General features: G+C 52.7%; 1 protein-coding gene across 5 annotated transcripts in view; it reads right to left on the bottom strand.

The window, feature by feature from the left end:
- LOC141133875 (NACHT, LRR and PYD domains-containing protein 12-like) overlaps nucleotides 1–18,421 on the bottom strand; it is a 981,044-nt gene that overhangs the window by 41,811 nt on the left and 920,812 nt on the right. For all 5 annotated transcript variants that reach the window (XM_073623463.1, XM_073623464.1, XM_073623462.1 and 2 more), the window contains one exon: nucleotides 2,429–2,599. In XM_073623463.1, the coding sequence (XP_073479564.1) occupies nucleotides 2,429–2,599 (171 nt within the window). The remainder of the gene's footprint in view (nucleotides 1–2,428; nucleotides 2,600–18,421) is intronic.

Below are 18,421 nucleotides of genomic sequence, written 5' to 3'. Positions count from 1 at the left end.
GTCTGCAGGCATACTGCAGGAGGTGGACAGAGTCCGCAGGCATACTACAGGAGGTGGACGGAGGCTGCAGGCATGACACAGGAGGTTAATGGAGGCTGCGGGCATACTGCTGGAGGTAGACAGAGGTTGCGGGCATACTACAGGAGGTGGAGAGAGGCTGCGGGCATACTGCAGAAGGTAGACAGAGTGCGGGCATACTGCAGGAGGTGGACGGAGGCTGCGGACATACTGCAGGAGGTGGACGGAGGCTGCGGGCATACTGCAGTAGGTGGACAGAGTCTGCGGGCATACTGCAGGAGGTGGACGGAGGCTGCGGGCATACTGCTGGAGGTAGACAGAGGCTGCGGGCATACTACAGGAGGTGGACGGAGGCTGCGGGCATGCTGCAGGAAGTGGAGGGAGGCTGCGGGCATACTGCAGGAGGTGGACAGGGTCCGCAGGCAAATACAGGAGGTGGACGGAGGCTGCGGGCATGACACAGGAGGTGGACGGAGGCTGCGGGCATACTGCAGGACATGGACAGAGTCTGCGGGCATACTACAGGAGGTGGGCGGAGGCTGCGGGCATACTGCAGGACTTGGATGGAGTCTGCGGGCATACTGCAGGAGGTGGACGGAGGCTGCGGGCATACTACAGGAGGTGGACAGAGTCTGCAGGCATACTGCAGGAGGTGCATGGAGGCTGCGGGCATACTACAGGACGTGGACAGAGTCTGTGGGCATACTGCAGGAGGTGGATGGAGGCTGCAGGCATACTGCTGGAGGTAGACGGAGGCTGCGGGCATGACACAGGAGGTTAATGGAGGCTGCGGGCATACTGTTGGAGGTAGACAGAGGCTGCGGGCATACTACAGGAGGTGGAGAGAGGCTGCGGGCATACTGCAGAAGGTAGACAGAGTGCGGGCATACTGCAGGAGGTGGACGGAGGCTGCGGGCATACTGCAGGAGGTGGACGGAGGCTGCGGGCATACTGCAGGAGGTGGACAGAGTCTGCGGGCATACTGCAGGAGGTGGACGGAGGCTGCGGGCATACTACAGGAGGTGGCTGGAGGCTGCGGGCATACTGCAGGAAGTGGAGGGAGGCTGCGGGCATACTGCAGGAGGTGGACAGAGTCTGCAGGCAAATACAGGAGGTGGACGGAGGCTGCGGGCATGACACAGGAGGTGGACGGAGGCTGCGGGCATACTGCAGGACATGGACAGATTCTGCGGGCATACTACAGGAGGTGGGCGGAGGCTGCGGGCATACTGCAGGACTTGGATGGAGTCTGCGGGCATACTGCAGGAGGTGGACGGAGGCTGCGGGCATACTGCAGGAGGTGGACGGAGGCTGCGGGCATACTGCAGGAGGTGGACAGAGTCTGCGGGCATATTGCAGGAGGTGGACGGAGGCTGCGGGCATACTGCAGGAGGTGGACGGAGGCTGCGGGCATACTGCAGGAGGTGAACAGAGTCTGCGGGCATACTGCAGGAGGTGGACGGAGGCTGCGGGCATACTGCTGGAGGTAGACAGAGGCTGCGGGCATACTACAGGAGGTGGAGAGAGGCTGCGGGCATACTGCAGGAGGTGGAGGGAGGCTGCGGGCATACTAGAGGAGGTGGGCGGAAGCTGCAGGCATGCTACAGGAGGTGGACGGAGGCTGCGGGCATACTGCTGGAGGTAGACAGAGGCTGCGGGCATACTACAGGAGGTGGAGAGAGGCTGCGGGCATACTGCAGGAGGTGGAGGGAGGCTGCGGGCATACTAGAGGAGGTGGGCGGAGGCTGCGGGCATACTACAGGAGGTGGGCGGAGGCTGCGGGCATACTGCAGGAGGTGGACAGGGTCTGCAGGCATACTGCAGGAGGTGGACAGAGTGCGCAGGCATACTACAGGAGGTGAACGGAGGCTGCGGGCATGACACAGGAGGTGGACAGAGGCTGTGGGCATACTGCAGGACATGGACAGAGTCTGCGGGCATACTACAGGAGGTGGACGGAGGCTGCGGGCATACTGCAGGACGTGGATGGAGTCTGCGGGCATACTGCAGGTGGATGGAGTCTGCGGGCATACTGCGGGAGGTGGACGGAGGCTGCGGGCATGCTGCTGGAGGTAGACGGAGGCTGCGGGCATACTACAGGAGGTGGAGAGAGGCTGCGGGCATACTACAGGAGGTGGACGGAGGCTGCGGGCATACTACAGGAAGTGGACATAGTCTGCAGGCATACTGCAGGAGGTGGATGGAGGCTGCGGGCATACTACAGGACGTGGACAGAGTCTGCGGGCATACTACAGGAGGTGGACGGAGGCTGGGAACTCCCAGTGTAACTGGCCAATCAGAAGTCTGTCTTTGTATAACTTTCATCTAGGTGACATGTCTGGATCCCTCACATAGAAGATTTATACCAGAATCCTGCAGAATATTATATCATTTATAGGATAATTCTCACTTCAGGTACTGCAGAGTACAGCCAGGATGTCTGAGCCCTTCACATAGAAGTTTTATTCCAGAGTCTTCCAGATTTTTCTCTGATAAATGCAGTCTGGTGAGGGATCGATTATTGATAAGAATGGATCGGAGATCATCCCAGCCGGAGGAAGTCACATCACATTCCCTTAACCTGCAGAGACAAATCCAGACACATGATATTATATTATAAGATGAATATGAGGAATTATTCCCATTTAGTGAAAAGTAACATAACATCACTAGAGTGGAATATCAGGATATACAGACAGTTATACAGAGGAAAGATCTTGTTATTAGGGAAGCTGATAAAGTTGAAGCTGTTGTAGTACTTATGTCTACACAGTATAAAGAGGGGGCGCTGTGACAGCTCAGTCACCCCCTTATGTACCTAGTTATTAAGCAGGACCTCACACAGTGTCTCATACAGGGGCTTCTGAAATTGATAGATAAAGGAAAGGATCTGGGGGGTTTATGAAATAAAACAGCAGAATTTCTGATGGTGGATACCCCAGTGACCCCAATATTTCATCACCTTCCTGAAGTCCACCAATCAGCAGTTCCCATTGAAGATCACCGGATTGTGACAAAAATAGAATCCCATATAGAGAATGTAGGGGGGAGGGGTGGATATACATTTCCAACCTTTAGTGCAGAGACTTCTGGGATATATTAGAGATACAAGTACTATATTGGTGGATATTCCACATTTACAATGGGATTCTACATTCACATGGGGGACACTTCACATTAAAGCACTTTATTCCTCCATTCCCCATTCTTTAGTGTCTCCAGCAATCAGATATCATCTCCATAGATATAGATCATATACTAGGATTTTACAGGAATTATTACAGAGGATGTAAAGGATGAAGGTTTTTTACCTTAACCACTTCAGCCCCGGAAGGATTTACCCCCCTTAATGACCAGAGCACTTTTTACAATTTGGCACTGCGCTGCTTTATCTGGTAATTGCTCCGTCATGCAATGCTGTACACAAACTAAATGTGTGTCCTTTTTTTCCCACAAATAGAGATTTCTTTTGGTGGTATTTTATCACCTCTGGGATTTTTATTTTTTGCAATATAAATGAAAAAAGACCGAAAATCTTGAAAATAAAATATTTCTACTTTTTGTAAAAAGAAAAATCCAATAAACTCAATTTTAGTCATATATTTAAGCCAAAATGTATTTAGCCACATGTCTTGTGTAAAAAAATATAATAAGTGTATATTTATTGGTTTATGCAAAAGTTATAATGTCTACAAACTATGATACATTTACTGGAATTTACACAGCTTTTACTTTAAATCAATTTCTTGAGGTGCTAAAATTGCAGGGCAGTACAAACCCCCCAAATCACCCCATTTTGGAAAGTAGACACTCCAAGATATTTGCTGAGAGGTATGGTGAGTATTTTGCAGATTTACTAGAATACATTCATCATGAGGATTATAGGGGGAGTTTTATCTACAAAGTAACATTTCTCCTGAAGCTCCGCTTTAAATATACCAATGTCTTAAAAGTCTGCCTTAGGAGTATTTATTTTTTTTTAACAAGTTTTGGGATGTGGCACCACTAAGAGGAAATCCTCACCGACTCCATTTCTACAATTACTGTATAAAGTTCTTAGTTTTCTGCAGGGCTTTTTTTTCTGCCGGAACTCGGTGGAGGGAAGTTCTGGTGTCTTCCTGAGAAAGTTCCCCCGGCAGATAAGGACCCCCCTGTACTGCGCAGCGCTTGCACAGTACAAACGACTAAGGAGCCACCGAAAATAGCCAAAGCTGAAAAACTTCAGTCAGCTGTACACGGCGCCTGCGCTCTGAGTCCAGGTTCAAGCCCTACCATCCAAGTGGACCTAGAGGTAGAATAAAAAAGTGGCGAGCGAAGCGAGGTCGTGCCCGAAGCGTGGTGAGGGGCCCTCTTACAGGCGCCGTGTACAGCTGATTTAGGACTATTCGGCTTCGGCTATTTCCACCGGCTCGTACTGCGCAAGCACTGAACCTGTGCAGTACAGTGGGGTCTTTATCTGCTGAGGGGAACTTTCTCGGCAGAACACATGCACCTCTGACAGGCAGCCCTCTCTGCTCTGATCTCACACTAGCGCTCACACAGAGCTGCTGCCTTTGGAGATTTTTAGGTCTCAGCACAGTAACATACAGCTACCTGTGTTAATTCAAGCAGCAGCTTCTGTCCCCGCCTCTTCTCACACTGTAGAATGGAGCATAGAAGTCCTGAAACTCCATCCCAGCTACAATCCCGCACATAAAACATGGACTGGAGCACTGGAAGAGCATTGGAAAAGGTGAGATGAAAAACGGAGGGGAGGGGGAGAGAGAGCCTTCCAGAGACTGAATTCACAGTGAGAGAATAACTGTGAAAGAAGGAAAGGGGGGGGGGGGTGATTGTCCAGTGAGGAGGGAGGGGGGTGGGGTGGAAATTTGTCCAGAGAGGAGAACTGGGAATGGAGCTTTGTACAGAGGTAAGAGCTGCAGAGGGCAGAGCTTTGAAGGGTGAGGGAGGTTGTGTAAAGGTGAGAGCTGTAGGGGAAGCTGGGGGTGCAGAGGTGGGTGGCAAAGGTGAGATCTGTGGATTGGGGTGAGCTTTAGATTGGGTGCAGAAGGGGAGCAGAGATAATATAGATGGAGGTGCAGAAGTGAGATGTGGACTGGGGGTGTAGGCTGTAGTTAGAGGGGTACAGATGTGTGATGGAGGGAGGTGAATTGCGGATAGGGGTGCAGAGTGGGGCTGTGGACAGGGAATAAAGAGGGGAGCTGTGGATGAGGGTTGCAGAGGTGAGTTGTGGAGTGGAGGTGTAAGCTGTAGTTAGAGGGGTGCAGATGTGTGATGGGGGGAGGTGAGTTGCGGATAGGGGTGCAGAGTGGAGCTGTGGACAGGGAAAGAAGAGGTGAGCTGTGGACAGGGAAAGAAGAGGTGAGCTGTGGATGAGGGTTGCAGAGGTGAGTTGTGGACTGGGGGTGTAAGCTGTAGTTAGAGGGATGCAGACATGTGATGGGGGAGGTGAGTTGTGGATAGGGGTGCAGAGTGGAGCTGTGGACAGGGAAAGAAGAGGTGAGCTGTGGATGAGGGTTGCAGAGGTGAGTTGTGGACTGGGGGTGTAAGCTGTAGTTAGAGGGGTGCAGACATGTGATGGGGGAGGTGAGTTGTGGATAGGGGTGCAGAGTGGAGCTCTGGACAGGGAATTAAGAAAGGAGCTGTGGATGAGGGTTGCAGAGGTGAGTTGTGGACTGGGGGTGTAAGCTGTAGTTAGAGGGGTGCAGATGTGAGACCTGTTAAGGGGGGAGGTGAGTTGTGGACTGGGGGTGTAAGCTGTAGTTAGAGGGGTGCAGATGTGTGATGGGGGGAGGTGAGTTGCGGATAGGGGTGCAGAGTGGAGCTGTGGACAGGGAAAGAAGAGGTGAGCTGTGGACAGGGAAAGAAGAGGTGAGCTGTGAATGAGGGTTGCAGAGGTGAGTTGTGGACTGGGGGTGTAAGCTGTAGTTAGAGGGATGCAGACATGTGATGGGGGAGGTGAGTTGTGGATAGGGGTGCAGAGTGGAGCTGTGGACAGGGAAAGAAGAGGTGAGCTGTGGATGAGGGTTGCAGAGGTGAGTTGTGGACTGGGGGTGTAAGCTGTAGTTAGAGGGGTGCAGACATGTGATGGGGGAGGTGAGCTGTGGATAGGGGTGCAGAGTGGAGCTCTGGACAGGGAATTAAGAAAGGAGCTGTGGATGAGGGTTGCAGAGGTGAGTTGTGGACTGGGGGTGTAAGCTGTAGTTAGAGGGGTGCAGACGTGTGATGGGGGAGGTGAGTTGCGGATAAGGGTGCAGAGTGGAGCTGTGGATAGGGAAAGAAGAGGTGAGCTGTGGATGAGGGTTGCAGAGGTGAGTTGTGGACTGGGGGTGTAAGCTGTAGTTAGAGGGGTGCAGACCTGTGATGGGGGGGTGAGTTGTGGATAGAGGTGCAGAGTGGAGCTGTGGACAGGGAAAGAAGAGGTGATCTGTGGATGAGGGTTGCAGAGGTGAGTTATGGACTGGGGGGTGTAAGCTGTAGTTAGAGGGGTGCAGATGTGAGACGTGTGATGGGGGAGGTGAGTTGTGGATAGGGGTGCAGAGTGGAGCTGAAAACAGGGAAAGAAGAGGGGAGCTGTGGATGAGGGTTGCAGAGGTGAGTTGTGGACTAGGGGTGTAAGCTGTAGTTAGAGGGGTGCAGACGTGTGATGGGGGGAGGTGAGTTGTGGATAGGGGTGCAGAGTGGAGCTGTGGACAGGGAAAGAAGAGGTGAGCTGTGGATGAGGGTTGCAGAGGTGAGTTGTGGACTGGGGGTGTAAGCTGTAGTTAGAGGGGTGCAGATGTGAGACATGTGATGGGGGTTGAGTTGTGGATAGGGGTGCAGAGTGGAGCTGTGGACAGGGAAAGAAGAGGTGAGCTGTGGATGAGGTTTGCAGAAGTTAGGTGTGGACTGGGGGTGTAAGCTGTAGTTAGAGGGGTGCAGACGTGTGATGGGGGGAGGTGAGTTGTGAATAGGGGTTCAGAGTGGAGCTGTAGACAGGGAAAGAAGAGGTGAGCTGTAAATTAGGTTTGCAGAGGTGAGTTGTGGACTGGGGGTGTAAGCTGTACTTAGAGGTGTGCAGATGTGAGACGTGTGATGGGGAGGTGAGTTGTGGATAGGGGTGCAGAGTGGAGCTGTGGACAGGGGAAAGAAGAGGGGAGCTGTGGATGATGGTTGCAGAGGTGAGATGTGGACTAGGGGTGTAAGCTGTAGTTAGAGTGGTGCATACGTGTGATGGGGGGGTGAGATGTGGATAGGGGTGCAGAGTGGAGCTGTGGACAAAGAAAGAAGAGGGGAGCTGTGGATGAGGGTTGCAGAGGTGAATTGTGGACTGGGGGTGTAAGCTGTAGTTAGAGGGTTGCAGATGTGTGATGGGGGGCCAGTTTTGGATAGGGGTGCAGAGTGGAGCTGTGGATGAGGGTTGCAGAGGTGAGTTGTGGACTGGGGGTGTAAGCTGTAGTTAGAGGAGTGCTGACATGTGATGGGGGAGGTGAGTTGTGGATAGGGGTGCAGAGTGGAGCTGTGGATTGGGAAAGAAGAGGTGAGCTGTGGATAAGGGTTGCAGAGGTGAGTTGTGGACTGGGGGTGTAAGCTGTAGTTAGAGGGGTGCAGATGTGAGACGTGTGATGGGGGGTGAGTTGCGGATAGGGGTGCAGAGTGGAGCTGTGGACTGGGAAAGAAGAGGTGAGCTGTGGATAAGGGTTGCAGAAGTTAGGTGTGGACTGGGGGTATAAGCTGTAGTTAGAGGGGTGCAGACATGTGATGGGGGGAGGTGAATTTGGGATAGGGGTGCAGAGTGGAGCTGTGGACAGGGAAAGAAGAGGGGAGCTGTGGATGAGGGTTGCAGAGGTGAGTTGTGGACTGGGGTGTAAGCTGTAGTTAGAAGGGTGCAGACGTGTGATGGGGGGAGGTGAGTTGTGGATAGTTGTGCAGAGTGGAGCTGTGGACAGGGAAAGAAGAGGTGAGCTGTGGATGAGGGTTGCAGAGGTGAGTTGTGGACTGGGGGTGTAAGCTGTAGTTAGAGGGGTGCAGATGTGAGACATTGGCCGGGGTTCCCCTTAATATCCATATCAGACCTGAAGGGCCTGGTATGGAATTTAGGGGGACTCCTACGTCTTTTTTTTTTTGGTTCGGGGTTCCCCTTTGGGGAATTCCCATGCCGTTTTTATCAATGAACTTCTATGTGTATTGTCGGCAATGCAATAGCCGCGGTAGTTTTAAATGAGTTTTTTCCTTCAAAATGTCATTTTGCTGTCAGACTGTTCTAAACACAGGAAACATGCGCCCCTTTACAGGCATACTATAGACACCCCCCAGGTACGAAATTTAAAGGGATATTATACTTTTATTGTTTGACTTTTAGCATTATTAAAATCAATGCTCCTGAAAAAACGGCCGTTTTAAAAAAAAAATTTTTGCATTGATCCATGTCCCCTGGGGCAGGACCCAGGTCCCCAAACACTTTTTATGACAATAACTTGCATATTAGCCTTTAAAATTAGCACTTTTGATTATTCATGTTCGTGTCCCATAGACTTTAACGGTGTTCGCGTGTTCGAACAAACTTTTTTCCTGTTCGCATGTTCTGGTGCGAACCGAACAGGGGGGTGTTCGGCTCATCCCTAGTTGTGGATAGGGGTGCAGAGTGGAGCTGTGGACAGGGTAAGAAGAGGTGAGCTGTGGATGAGGGTTGCAGAGGTGAGTTGTGGACTGGGGGTGTAAGCTGTAGTTAGAGGGGTGCAGATGTGAGACGTGTGATGGGGAGGTGAGTTGCGGATAGGGGTGCAGGGTGGAGCTGTAGACAGGGAAAGAAGAGGTGAGCTGTGGATGAGGGTTGCAGAGGTGGGTTGTGGACTGGGGGTGTAAGCTGTAGTTAGAGGGGTGCAGACGTGTGATGGGGGGTGAGTTGCGGATAGGGGTGCAGAGTGGAGCTGTGGACAGGGAAAGAAGAGGGGAGCTGTGGATGAGGGTTGCAGAGATGAGTTGTGGACTGGGGGTGTAAGCTGTAGATAGAGGGGTGCAGATATGTGATGGGGGAGGTTAGTTGCAGATGGGGGTGCAGAGTGGAGCTGTGGACAGGGAAAGAATAGGTGAGCTGTGAATGAGGGTTGCAGAGGTAAGTTGTGGACTGGGGGTGTAAGCTGTAGTTAGAGGGTTGCAGATGTGTGATGGGGTGAGTTTTGGATAGGGGTGCAGAGTGGAGTTGTGGACAGGGAAAGAAGAGGTGAGCTGTGGATGAGGGTTGCAGAGGTGAGTTGTGGACTGGGGGTGTAAGCTGTAGTTAGAGGGGTGCAGACATGTGATGGGGGGAGGTGAATTGCGGATAGGGGAGCAGAGTGGACCTGTGGACAGGGAAAGAAGAGGGGAGCTGTGGATGAGGGTTGCAGAGGTGAGTTGTGGACTGGGGTGTAAGCTGTAGTTAGAAGGGTGCAGACGTGTGATGGGGGGAGGTGAGTTGTGGATAGTTGTGCAGAGTGGAGCTGTGGACAGGGAAAGAAGAGGTGAGCTGTGGATGAGGGTTGCAGAGGTGAGTTGTGGACTGGGGGTGTAAGCTGTAGTTAGAGGGGTGCAGATGTGAGACATGTGATGGTGGGTGAGTTGTGGATAGGGGTGCAGAGTGGAGCTGTAGACAGGGAAAGAAGAGGTGAGCTGTGGATGAGGTTTGCAGAGGTGAGTTGTGGACTGGGGGTGTAAGCTGTAGTTAGAGGGGTGCAGATGTGAGACATGTGATGGTGGGTGAGTTGTGGATAGGGGTGCAGAGTGGAGCTGTAGACAGGGAAAGAAGAGGTGAGCTGTGGATGAGGTTTGCAGAAGTTAGGTGTGGACTGGGGGTGAAAGCTGTAGTTAGAGGGATGCAGACATGTGATGGGGGAGGTGAGTTGCGGATAGGGGTGCAGAGTGGAGCTGTGGACAGGGAAAGAAGAGGTGAGATGTGGATGAGGGTTGCAGAGGTGAGTTGTGGACTGGGGGTGTAAGCTGTAGTTAGAGGGGTGCAGATGTGAGACATGTGATGGGGAGGTGAGTTGCGGATAGGGGTGCAGGGTGGAGCTGTAGACAGGGAAAGAAGAGGTGAGCTGTGGATGAGGGTTGCAGAGGTGGGTTGTGGACTGGGGGTGTAAGCTGTAGTTAGAGGGGTGCAGACGTGTGATGGGGGGTGAGTTGCGGATAGGGGTGCAGAGTGGAGCTGTGGACAGGGAAAGAAGAGGGGAGCTGTGGATGAGGGTTGCAGAGATGAGTGGTGGACTGGGGGTGTAAGCTGTAGATAGAGGGGTGCAGATATGTGATGGGGGAGGTTAGTTGCAGATGGGGGTGCAGATTGGAGCTGTGGACAGGGAAAGAAGAGGTGAGCTGTGGATGAGGGTTGCAGAGGTGAGTTGTGGACTGGGGGTGTAAGCTGTAGTTAGAGGGGTGCAGATGTGAGACATGTGATGGGGGTTGAGTTGTGGATAGGGGTGCAGAGTGGAGCTGTGGACAGGGAAAGAAGAGGTGATCTGTGGATGAGGGTTGCAGAGGTGAGTTATGGACTGGGGGTGTAAGCTGTAGTTAGAGGGGTGCAGATGTGAGACGTGTGATGGGGAGGTGAGTTGCGGATAGGGGTGCAGAGTGGAGCTGAACACAGGGAAAGAAGAGGGGAGCTGTGGATGAGGGTTGCAGAGGTGAGTTGTGGACTAGGGGTGTAAGCTGTAGTTAGAGGGGTGCAGACGTGTGATGGGGGGAGGTGAGTTGTGGATAGGGGTGCAGAGTGGAGCTGTGGACAGGGAAAGAAGAGGTGAGCTGTGGATGAGGGTTGCAGAGGTGAGTTGTGGACTGGGGGTGTAAGCTGTAGTTAGAGGGGTGCAGATGTGAGACATGTGATGGGGGTTGAGTTGTGGATAGGGGTGCAGAGTGGAGCTGTGGACAGGGAAAGAAGAGGTGAGCTGTGGATGAGGTTTGCAGAAGTTAGGTGTGGACTGGGGGTGTAAGCTGTAGATAGAGGGGTGCAGACGTGTGATGGGGGAGGTGAGTTGTGGATAGGGGCGCAGAGTGGAGCTGTGGACAGGGGAAAGAAGAGGTGAGCTGTGGATGGGGGTTGCAGAGGTGAGTTGTGGACTGGGGGTGTAAGCTGTAGTTAGAGGGGTGCAGATGTGAGACGTGTGATGGGGGTGAGTTGTGAATAGGGGTTCAGAGTGGAGATGTAGACAGGGAAAGAAGAGGTGAGCTGTAGATGAGGTTTGCAGAGGTGAGTTGTGGACTGGGGTGTAAGCTGTAGTTAGAGGTGTGCAGATGTGAGACGTGTGATGGGGGGAGGTGAATTGTGGATAGGGGTGCAGAGTGGAGCTGTGGACAGGGGAAAGAAGAGGGGAGCTGTGGATGATGGTTGCAGAGGTGAGATGTGGACTAGGGGTGTAAGCTGTAGTTAGAGGGGTGCATACGTGTGATGGGGGGGTGAGATGTGGATAGGGGTGCAGAGTGGAGCTGTGGACAAAGAAAGAAGAGGGGAGCTGTGGATGAGGGTTGCAGAGGTGAATTGTGGACTGGGGGTGTAAGCTGTAGTTAGAGGGTTGCAGATCTGTGATGGGGGGCGAGTTTTGGATAGGGGTGCAGAGTGGAGCTGTGGACAGGGAAAGAAGAGGGGAGCTGTGGATGAGGGTTGCAGAGGTGAGTTGTGGACTGGGGGTGTAAGCTGTAGTTAGAGGAGTGCTGACATGTGATGGGGGAGGTGAGTTGTGGATAGGGGTGCACAGTGGAGCTGTGGACAGGGAAAGAAGAGGTGAGCTGTGGATGAGGGTTGCAGAGGTGAGTTGTGGACTGGGGGTGTAAGCTGTAGTTAGAGGGGTGCAGATGTTTGATGGGGGAGGTGAGTTGCGGATAGGGGTGCAGAGTGGAGCTGTGGATTGGGAAAGAAGAGGTGAGCTGTGGATAAGGGTTGCAGAAGTTAGGTGTGGACTGGGGGTATAAGCTGTAGTTAGAGGGGTGCAGACGTGTGATGGGGGAAAGGTGGGTTGTGGATAGGGGTGCAGAGTGGAGCTGTGGACAGGGAAAGAAGAGGTGAGCTGTGGATGAGGGTTGCAGAGGTGAGTTGTGGACTGGGGGTGTAAGCTGTAGTTAGAGGGGTGCAGATGTGAGACGTGTGATGGGGGAGGTGAGTTGCGGATAGGGGTGCAGGGTGGAGCTGTAGACAGAGAAAGAAGAGGTGAGCTGTGGATGAGGGTTGCAGAGATGAGTGGTGGACTGGGGGTGTAAGCTGTAGATAGAGGGGTGCAGATATGTGATGGGGGAGGTTAGTTGCAGATGGGGGTGCAGATTGGAGCTGTGGACAGGGAAAGAAGAGGTGAGCTGTGGATGAGGGTTGCAGAGGTGAGTTGTGGACTGGGGGTGTAAGCTGTAGTTAGAGGGGTGCAGAACTGTGATGGGGGGGTGAGTTGTGGATAGGGGTGCAGAGTGGAGCTGTGGACAGGGAAAGAAGAGGTGATCTGTGGATGAGGGTTGCAGAGGTGAGTTATGGACTGGGGGTGTAAGCTGTAGTTAGAGGGGTGCAGATGTGAGACGTGTGATGGGGGAGGTGAGTTGCGGATAGGGGTGCAGAGTGGAGCTGAACACAGGGAAAGAAGAGGGGAGCTGTGGATGAGGGTTGCAGAGGTGAGTTGTGGACTAGGGGTGTAAGCTGTAGTTAGAGGGGTGCAGACGTGTGATGGGGGGAGGTGAGTTGTGGATAGGGGTGCAGAGTGGAGCTGTGGACAGGGAAAGAAGAGGTGAGCTGTGGATGAGGGTTGCAGAGGTGAGTTGTGGACTGGGGGTGTAAGCTGTAGTTAGAGGGGTGCAGATGTGAGACATGTGATGGGGGTTGAGTTGTGGATAGGGGTGCAGAGTTGAGCTGTGGACAGGGAAAGAAGAGGTGAGCTGTGGATGAGGTTTGCAGAAGTTAGGTGTGGACTGGGGGTGTAAGCTGTAGTTAGAGGGGTGCAGACGTGTGATGGGGGAGGTGAGTTGTGGATAGGGGTGCAGAGTGGAGTTGTGGACAGGGGAAAGAAGAGGTGAGCTGTGGATGGGGGTTGCAGAGGTGAGTTGTGGACTGGGGGTGTAAGCTGTAGTTAGAGGGGTGCAGATGTGAGACGTGTGATGGGGGTGAGTTGTGAATAGGGGTTCAGAGTGGAGATGTAGACAGGGAAAGAAGAGGTGAGCTGTAGATGAGGTTTGCAGAGGTGAGTTGTGGACTGGGGGTGTAAGCTGTAGTTAGTGGTGTGCAGATGTGAGACGTGTGAGAGGGGAAGTTAGTTGTGGATAGGGGTGCAGAGTGGAGCTGTGGACAGGGGAAAGAAGAGGGGAGCTGTGGATGATGGTTGCAGAGGTGAGATGTGGACTAGGGGTGTAAGCTGTAGTTAGAGGGGTGCATACGTGTGATAGGGGGGTGAGATGTGGATAGGGGTGCAGAGTGGAGCTGTGGACAAAGAAAGAAGAGGGGAGCTGTGGAGGAGGGTTGCAGAGGTGAATTGTGGACTGGGGGTGTAAGCTGTAGTTAGAGGGTTGCAGATCTGTGATGGGGGGCGAGTTTTGGATAGGGGTGCAGAGTGGAGCTGTGGACAGGGAAAGAAGAGGGGAGCTGTGGATGAGGGTTGCAGAGGGGAGTTGTGGACTGGGGGTGTAAGCTGTAGTTAGAGGAGTGCTGACATGTGATGGGGGAGGTGAGTTGTGGATAGGGGTGCAGAGTGGAGCTGTGGACAGGGAAAGAAGAGGTGAGCTGTGGATGAGGGTTGCAGAGGTGAGTTGTGGACTGGGGGTGTAAGCTGTATTTAGAGGGGTGCAGACATGTGATGGGGGAGGTGAATTGCGGATAGGAGTGCAGAGTGGAGCTGTGGACAGGGAAAGAAGAGGGGAGCTGTGGATGAGGGTTGCAGAGGTGAGTTGTGGACTGGGGGTGTAAGCTGTAGATAGAGGGCTGCAGATATGTGATGGGGGAGGTTAGTTGCAGATGGGGGTGCAGAGTGGAGCTGTGGACAGGGAAAGAATAGGTGAGCTGTGAATGAGGGTTGCAGAGGTAAGTTGTGGACTGGGGGTGTAAGCTGTAGTTAGAGGGTTGCAGATGTGTGATGGGGGTGAGTTTTGGATAGGGGTGCAGAGTGGAGCTGTGGACAGGGAAAGAAGAGGGGAGCTGTGGATGAGGGTTGCAGAGGTGAGTTGTGGACTGGGGGTGTAAGCTGTAGTTAGAGGAGTGCTGACATGTAATGGGGGAGGTGAGTTGCGGATAGGGGTGCAGAGTGGAGCTGTGGACAGGGAAAGAAGAGGTGAGCTGTGGATGAGGGTTGCAGAGCTGAGTTGTGGACTGGGGGTGTAAGCTGTAGTTAGAGGGGTGCAGATGTGTGATGGGGAGGTGAGTTGCGGATAGGGGTGCAGAGTGGAGCTGTGGACTGGGAAAGAAGAGGTGAGCTGTGGATAAGGGTTGCAGAAGTTAGGTGTGGACTGGGGGTATAAGCTGTAGTTAGAGGGGTGCAGACATGTGATGGGGGAAAGGTGGGTTGTGGATAGGGGTGCAGAGTGGAGCTGTGGACAGAGAAAGAAGAGGTGAGCTGTGTATGAGGGTTGCAGAGGTGAGTTGTGGACTGGGGGTGTAAGCTATAGTTAGAGGGGTGCAGACATGTGATGGGGGGAGGTGAATTGCGGATAGGCGTGCAGAGTGGAGCTGTGGACAGGGAAAGAAGAGGGGAGCTGTGGATGAGGGTTGCAGAGGTGAGTTGTGGACTGGGGGTGTAAGCTGTAGTTAGAAGGGTGCAGACGTGTGATGGGGGAGGTGAGTTGTGGATAGGGGTGCAGAGTGGAGCTGTGGACAGGGAAAGAATAGGTGAGCTGTGAATGAGGGTTGCAGAGGTAAGTTGTGGACTGGGGGTGTAAGCTGTAGTTAGAGGGTTGCAGATGTGTGATGGGGTGAGTTTTGGATAGGGGTGCAGAGTGGAGTTGTGGACAGGGAAAGAAGAGGTGAGCTGTGGATGAGGGTTGCAGAGGTGAGTTGTGGACTGGGGGTGTAAGCTGTAGTTAGAGGGGTGCAGACATGTGATGGGGGGAGGTGAATTGCGGATAGGGGAGCAGAGTGGACCTGTGGACAGGGAAAGAAGAGGGGAGCTGTGGATGAGGGTTGCAGAGGTGAGTTGTGGACTGGGGTGTAAGCTGTAGTTAGAAGGGTGCAGACGTGTGATGGGGGGAGGTGAGTTGTGGATAGTTGTGCAGAGTGGAGCTGTGGACAGGGAAAGAAGAGGTGAGCTGTGGATGAGGGTTGCAGAGGTGAGTTGTGGACTGGGGGTGTAAGCTGTAGTTAGAGGGGTGCAGATGTGAGACATGTGATGGTGGGTGAGTTGTGGATAGGGGTGCAGAGTGGAGCTGTAGACAGGGAAAGAAGAGGTGAGCTGTGGATGAGGTTTGCAGAAGTTAGGTGTGGACTGGGGGTGAAAGCTGTAGTTAGAGGGATGCAATCATGTGATGGGGGGAGGTGAGTTGCGGATAGGGGTGCAGAGTGGAGCTGTGGACAGGGGAAAGAAGAGGTAAACTGTGGATGGGGGTTGCAGAGGTGAGTTGTGGACTGGGGTAGTAAGCTATAGTTAGAGGGGTGCAGATGTGAGACGTGTGATGGGGGGTGAGTTGTGGATAGGGGTTCACAGTGGAGCTGTAGACAGGGAAAGAAGAGGTGAGCTGTGGATGAGGTTTGCAGAGGTGAGTTGTGGACTGGGGGCGTAAGCTGTAGTTAGAGGGGTGCAGACATGTGATGGGGGAGGTGAGTTGCAGATAGGTGTGCAGAGTGGAGCTGTGGACAGGGAAAGAAGAGGGGAGCTGTGGATGAGGGTTGTAGAGGTGAGTTGTGGACTGGGGGTGTAAGCTGTAGTTAGAGGAGTGCAGACATGTGATGGGGGGAGGTGAGTTACAGATAGGGGTGCAGAGTGGAGCTGTGGACAGGGAAAGAAGAGGTGAGCTGTGGATGAGGGTTGCAGAGGTGAGTTGTGGTCTGAGGGTGTAAGCTGTAGTTAGAGGGGTGCAGACATGTGATGGGGGGAGGTGAATTGCGGATAGGGGTGCAGAGTGGAGCTGTGGACAGGGAAAGAAGAGGGGAGCTGTGGATGAGGGTTGCAGAGGTGAGTTGTGGACTGGGGGTGTAAGCTGTAGTTAGAAGGGTGCAGACGTGTGATGGGGGGTAGGTGAGATGTGGATAGTGGTGCAGAGTGGAGCAGTGGACAGGGAAAGAAGAGGGGAGCTGTGGAAGAGGGTTGCAGAGGTGAGTTGTGGACTGGGGGTGTAAGCTGTAGTTAGAGGGGTGCAGACGTGAGATGTGTGATGGGGGGAGGTGAGTTGTGGATAGGGGTGCAGAGTTGAGCTGTGGACAGGGGAAAGAAGAGGGGATCTGTGAATGAGGGTTGCAGAGGTGAGTTGTGGACTGGGCGTGTAAGCTGTAGTTAGAGGGGTGCAGACGTGTGATGGGGAGGTGATTTGCGGATAGGGGTGCAGAGTCGAGCTATGGACAGGGAAAGAAGAGGTGAGCTATGGATGAGGGTTGCAGAGTTTCGGTGTGGATGGGGGACACAGAGGTAAGCAAAGAGATAAGCAGAAGTGAGGATTTAATGGTTACTTTTGGGGGGATACTTGAGGGGGAAGAACAGGGAAATTTGCTGGGGAACAGTAAGACCCCTTTCACACTGGGGCGGTTCTGGCATTAGTGGTAAAATGCTAAAACTAGCGGCGCTTTACCGCTGTTATAGCACCGCTTTGGCACCACTAGCAGGGGCGCTTTTAACCCCCAAGAAGGGGTTAAAAAAGGGGTTAAAAGCGACCACTTAGTGCTGCTTTCAAAACGCTTTTAAGGCACTTTGAAAGCAGTGCCCATTCATTTCAATGGCAGGGGCAGTGGAGGAGGGGTGTATACAACCCTCCCCCACCGTCCCAAAGATGCTGCTTGCAGGACTTTTTTTTTCCTGTCCTGCAAGCGCACCGCCCCGGGGTGAGAGCAGTCGGGCTTTCACACTGGGCCTGCAGAAGAGGCCGTTTACAGATGCTATTTTTAGAGCAAAAACGCATGTAAAGTGCCTCAGTGTGAAAGGGGTCTAAAGCATACAGAGTTAGTGACCAAGAGTACATAATGTATAGCACAGTGTGCAGGGTCCAGTGGTGCAAATTTTGTAACACCTTGTACTAGGGTTGTCCCGATACCAATACTAGTATCTAGTACTAGGCACCGATACCGAGCATTTGCCCAAGTACTTGTACTCGGGCAAATGCTCCCGATGCTTCACCCGATACCTGGACAGTCAGCAGTAGGGATGAGCCGAACACCCCCCTGTTCGGTTTGCACCAGAACATGCGAACAGGAAAAAAATTTGTTCGAACACGCGAACACCGTTAAAGTCTATGGGACACGAACATGAATAATCAAAAGTGCTAATTTTAAAGGCTAATATGCAAGTTATTGTCAATAAAAGTGTTTGGGGACCTGGGTCCTGCCCCAGGGGACATGAATCAATGCAAAAAAAAGTTTTAAAAACGGCCATTTTTTCAGGAGCAGTGATTTTAATAATGCTTAAAGTCAAACAATAAAAGTGTAATATCCCTTTAAATTTCATACCTGGGGCGTGTCTATAGTATGCCTGTAAAGGGGTGCATGTTTCCCGTGTTTAGAACAGTCTGACAGCAAAATGACATTTTGAAGGAAAAAACACATTTAAAACTACCGCGGCTATTGCATTGCCGACAATACACATAGAAGTTCATTGATAAAAACGGCATGGGAATTCCCCACAGGGCAACCCCGAACCAAAATTTAAAAAAAAAAATGATGTGGGAGTCCCCCTAAATTCCATACAAGGCCCTTCAGGTCTGGTATGGATATTAAGGGGAACCCCAGCCAAAATTAAAAAAAAAAATTGACGTGGGGTTCCCCCTAAATTCCATACCAGACCCTTCAGGTCTGGTATGGATTTTAAGGGGAACCCCGCGCCAAAAAAAAAAAAAAAACGGCGTGGGGTCCCCCTAAAAATCCATACCAGACCCTTATCCGAGCACGCAACCTGGCAGGCCGCAGGAAAAGAGGGGGGGACGAGAGTGCGGCCCCCCCCCTCCTGAACCGTACCAGGCCACATGCCCTCAACATTGGGAGGGTGCTTTGGGGTAGCCCCCCAAAACACCTTGTCCCCATGTTGATGAAGACAAGGGCCTCATCCCCACAACCCTGGCCGGTGGTTGTGGGGGTCTGCGGGCGGGGGGCTTATCGGAATCTGGAAGCCCCCTTTAACAAGGGGATCCCCAGATCCCGCCCCCCCCCTGTGTGAAATGGTAAGGGGGTACTTACCCCTACCATTTCACTAAAAAAACTGTCAAAAATGTTAAAAATGACAAGAGACAGTTTTTGACAATTCCTTTATTTAAATGCTTCTTCTTTCTTCCTTCATCTTCTTCTTCTGGTTCTTCTGGCTCT

Source organism: Aquarana catesbeiana, linkage group LG03, assembly GCF_042186555.1.
Source record: "Aquarana catesbeiana isolate 2022-GZ linkage group LG03, ASM4218655v1, whole genome shotgun sequence".
NCBI classification, from domain to species: Eukaryota; Metazoa; Chordata; class Amphibia; order Anura; family Ranidae; genus Aquarana; species Aquarana catesbeiana.
This window is presented reverse-complemented; position numbering and strand designations above follow the sequence as displayed.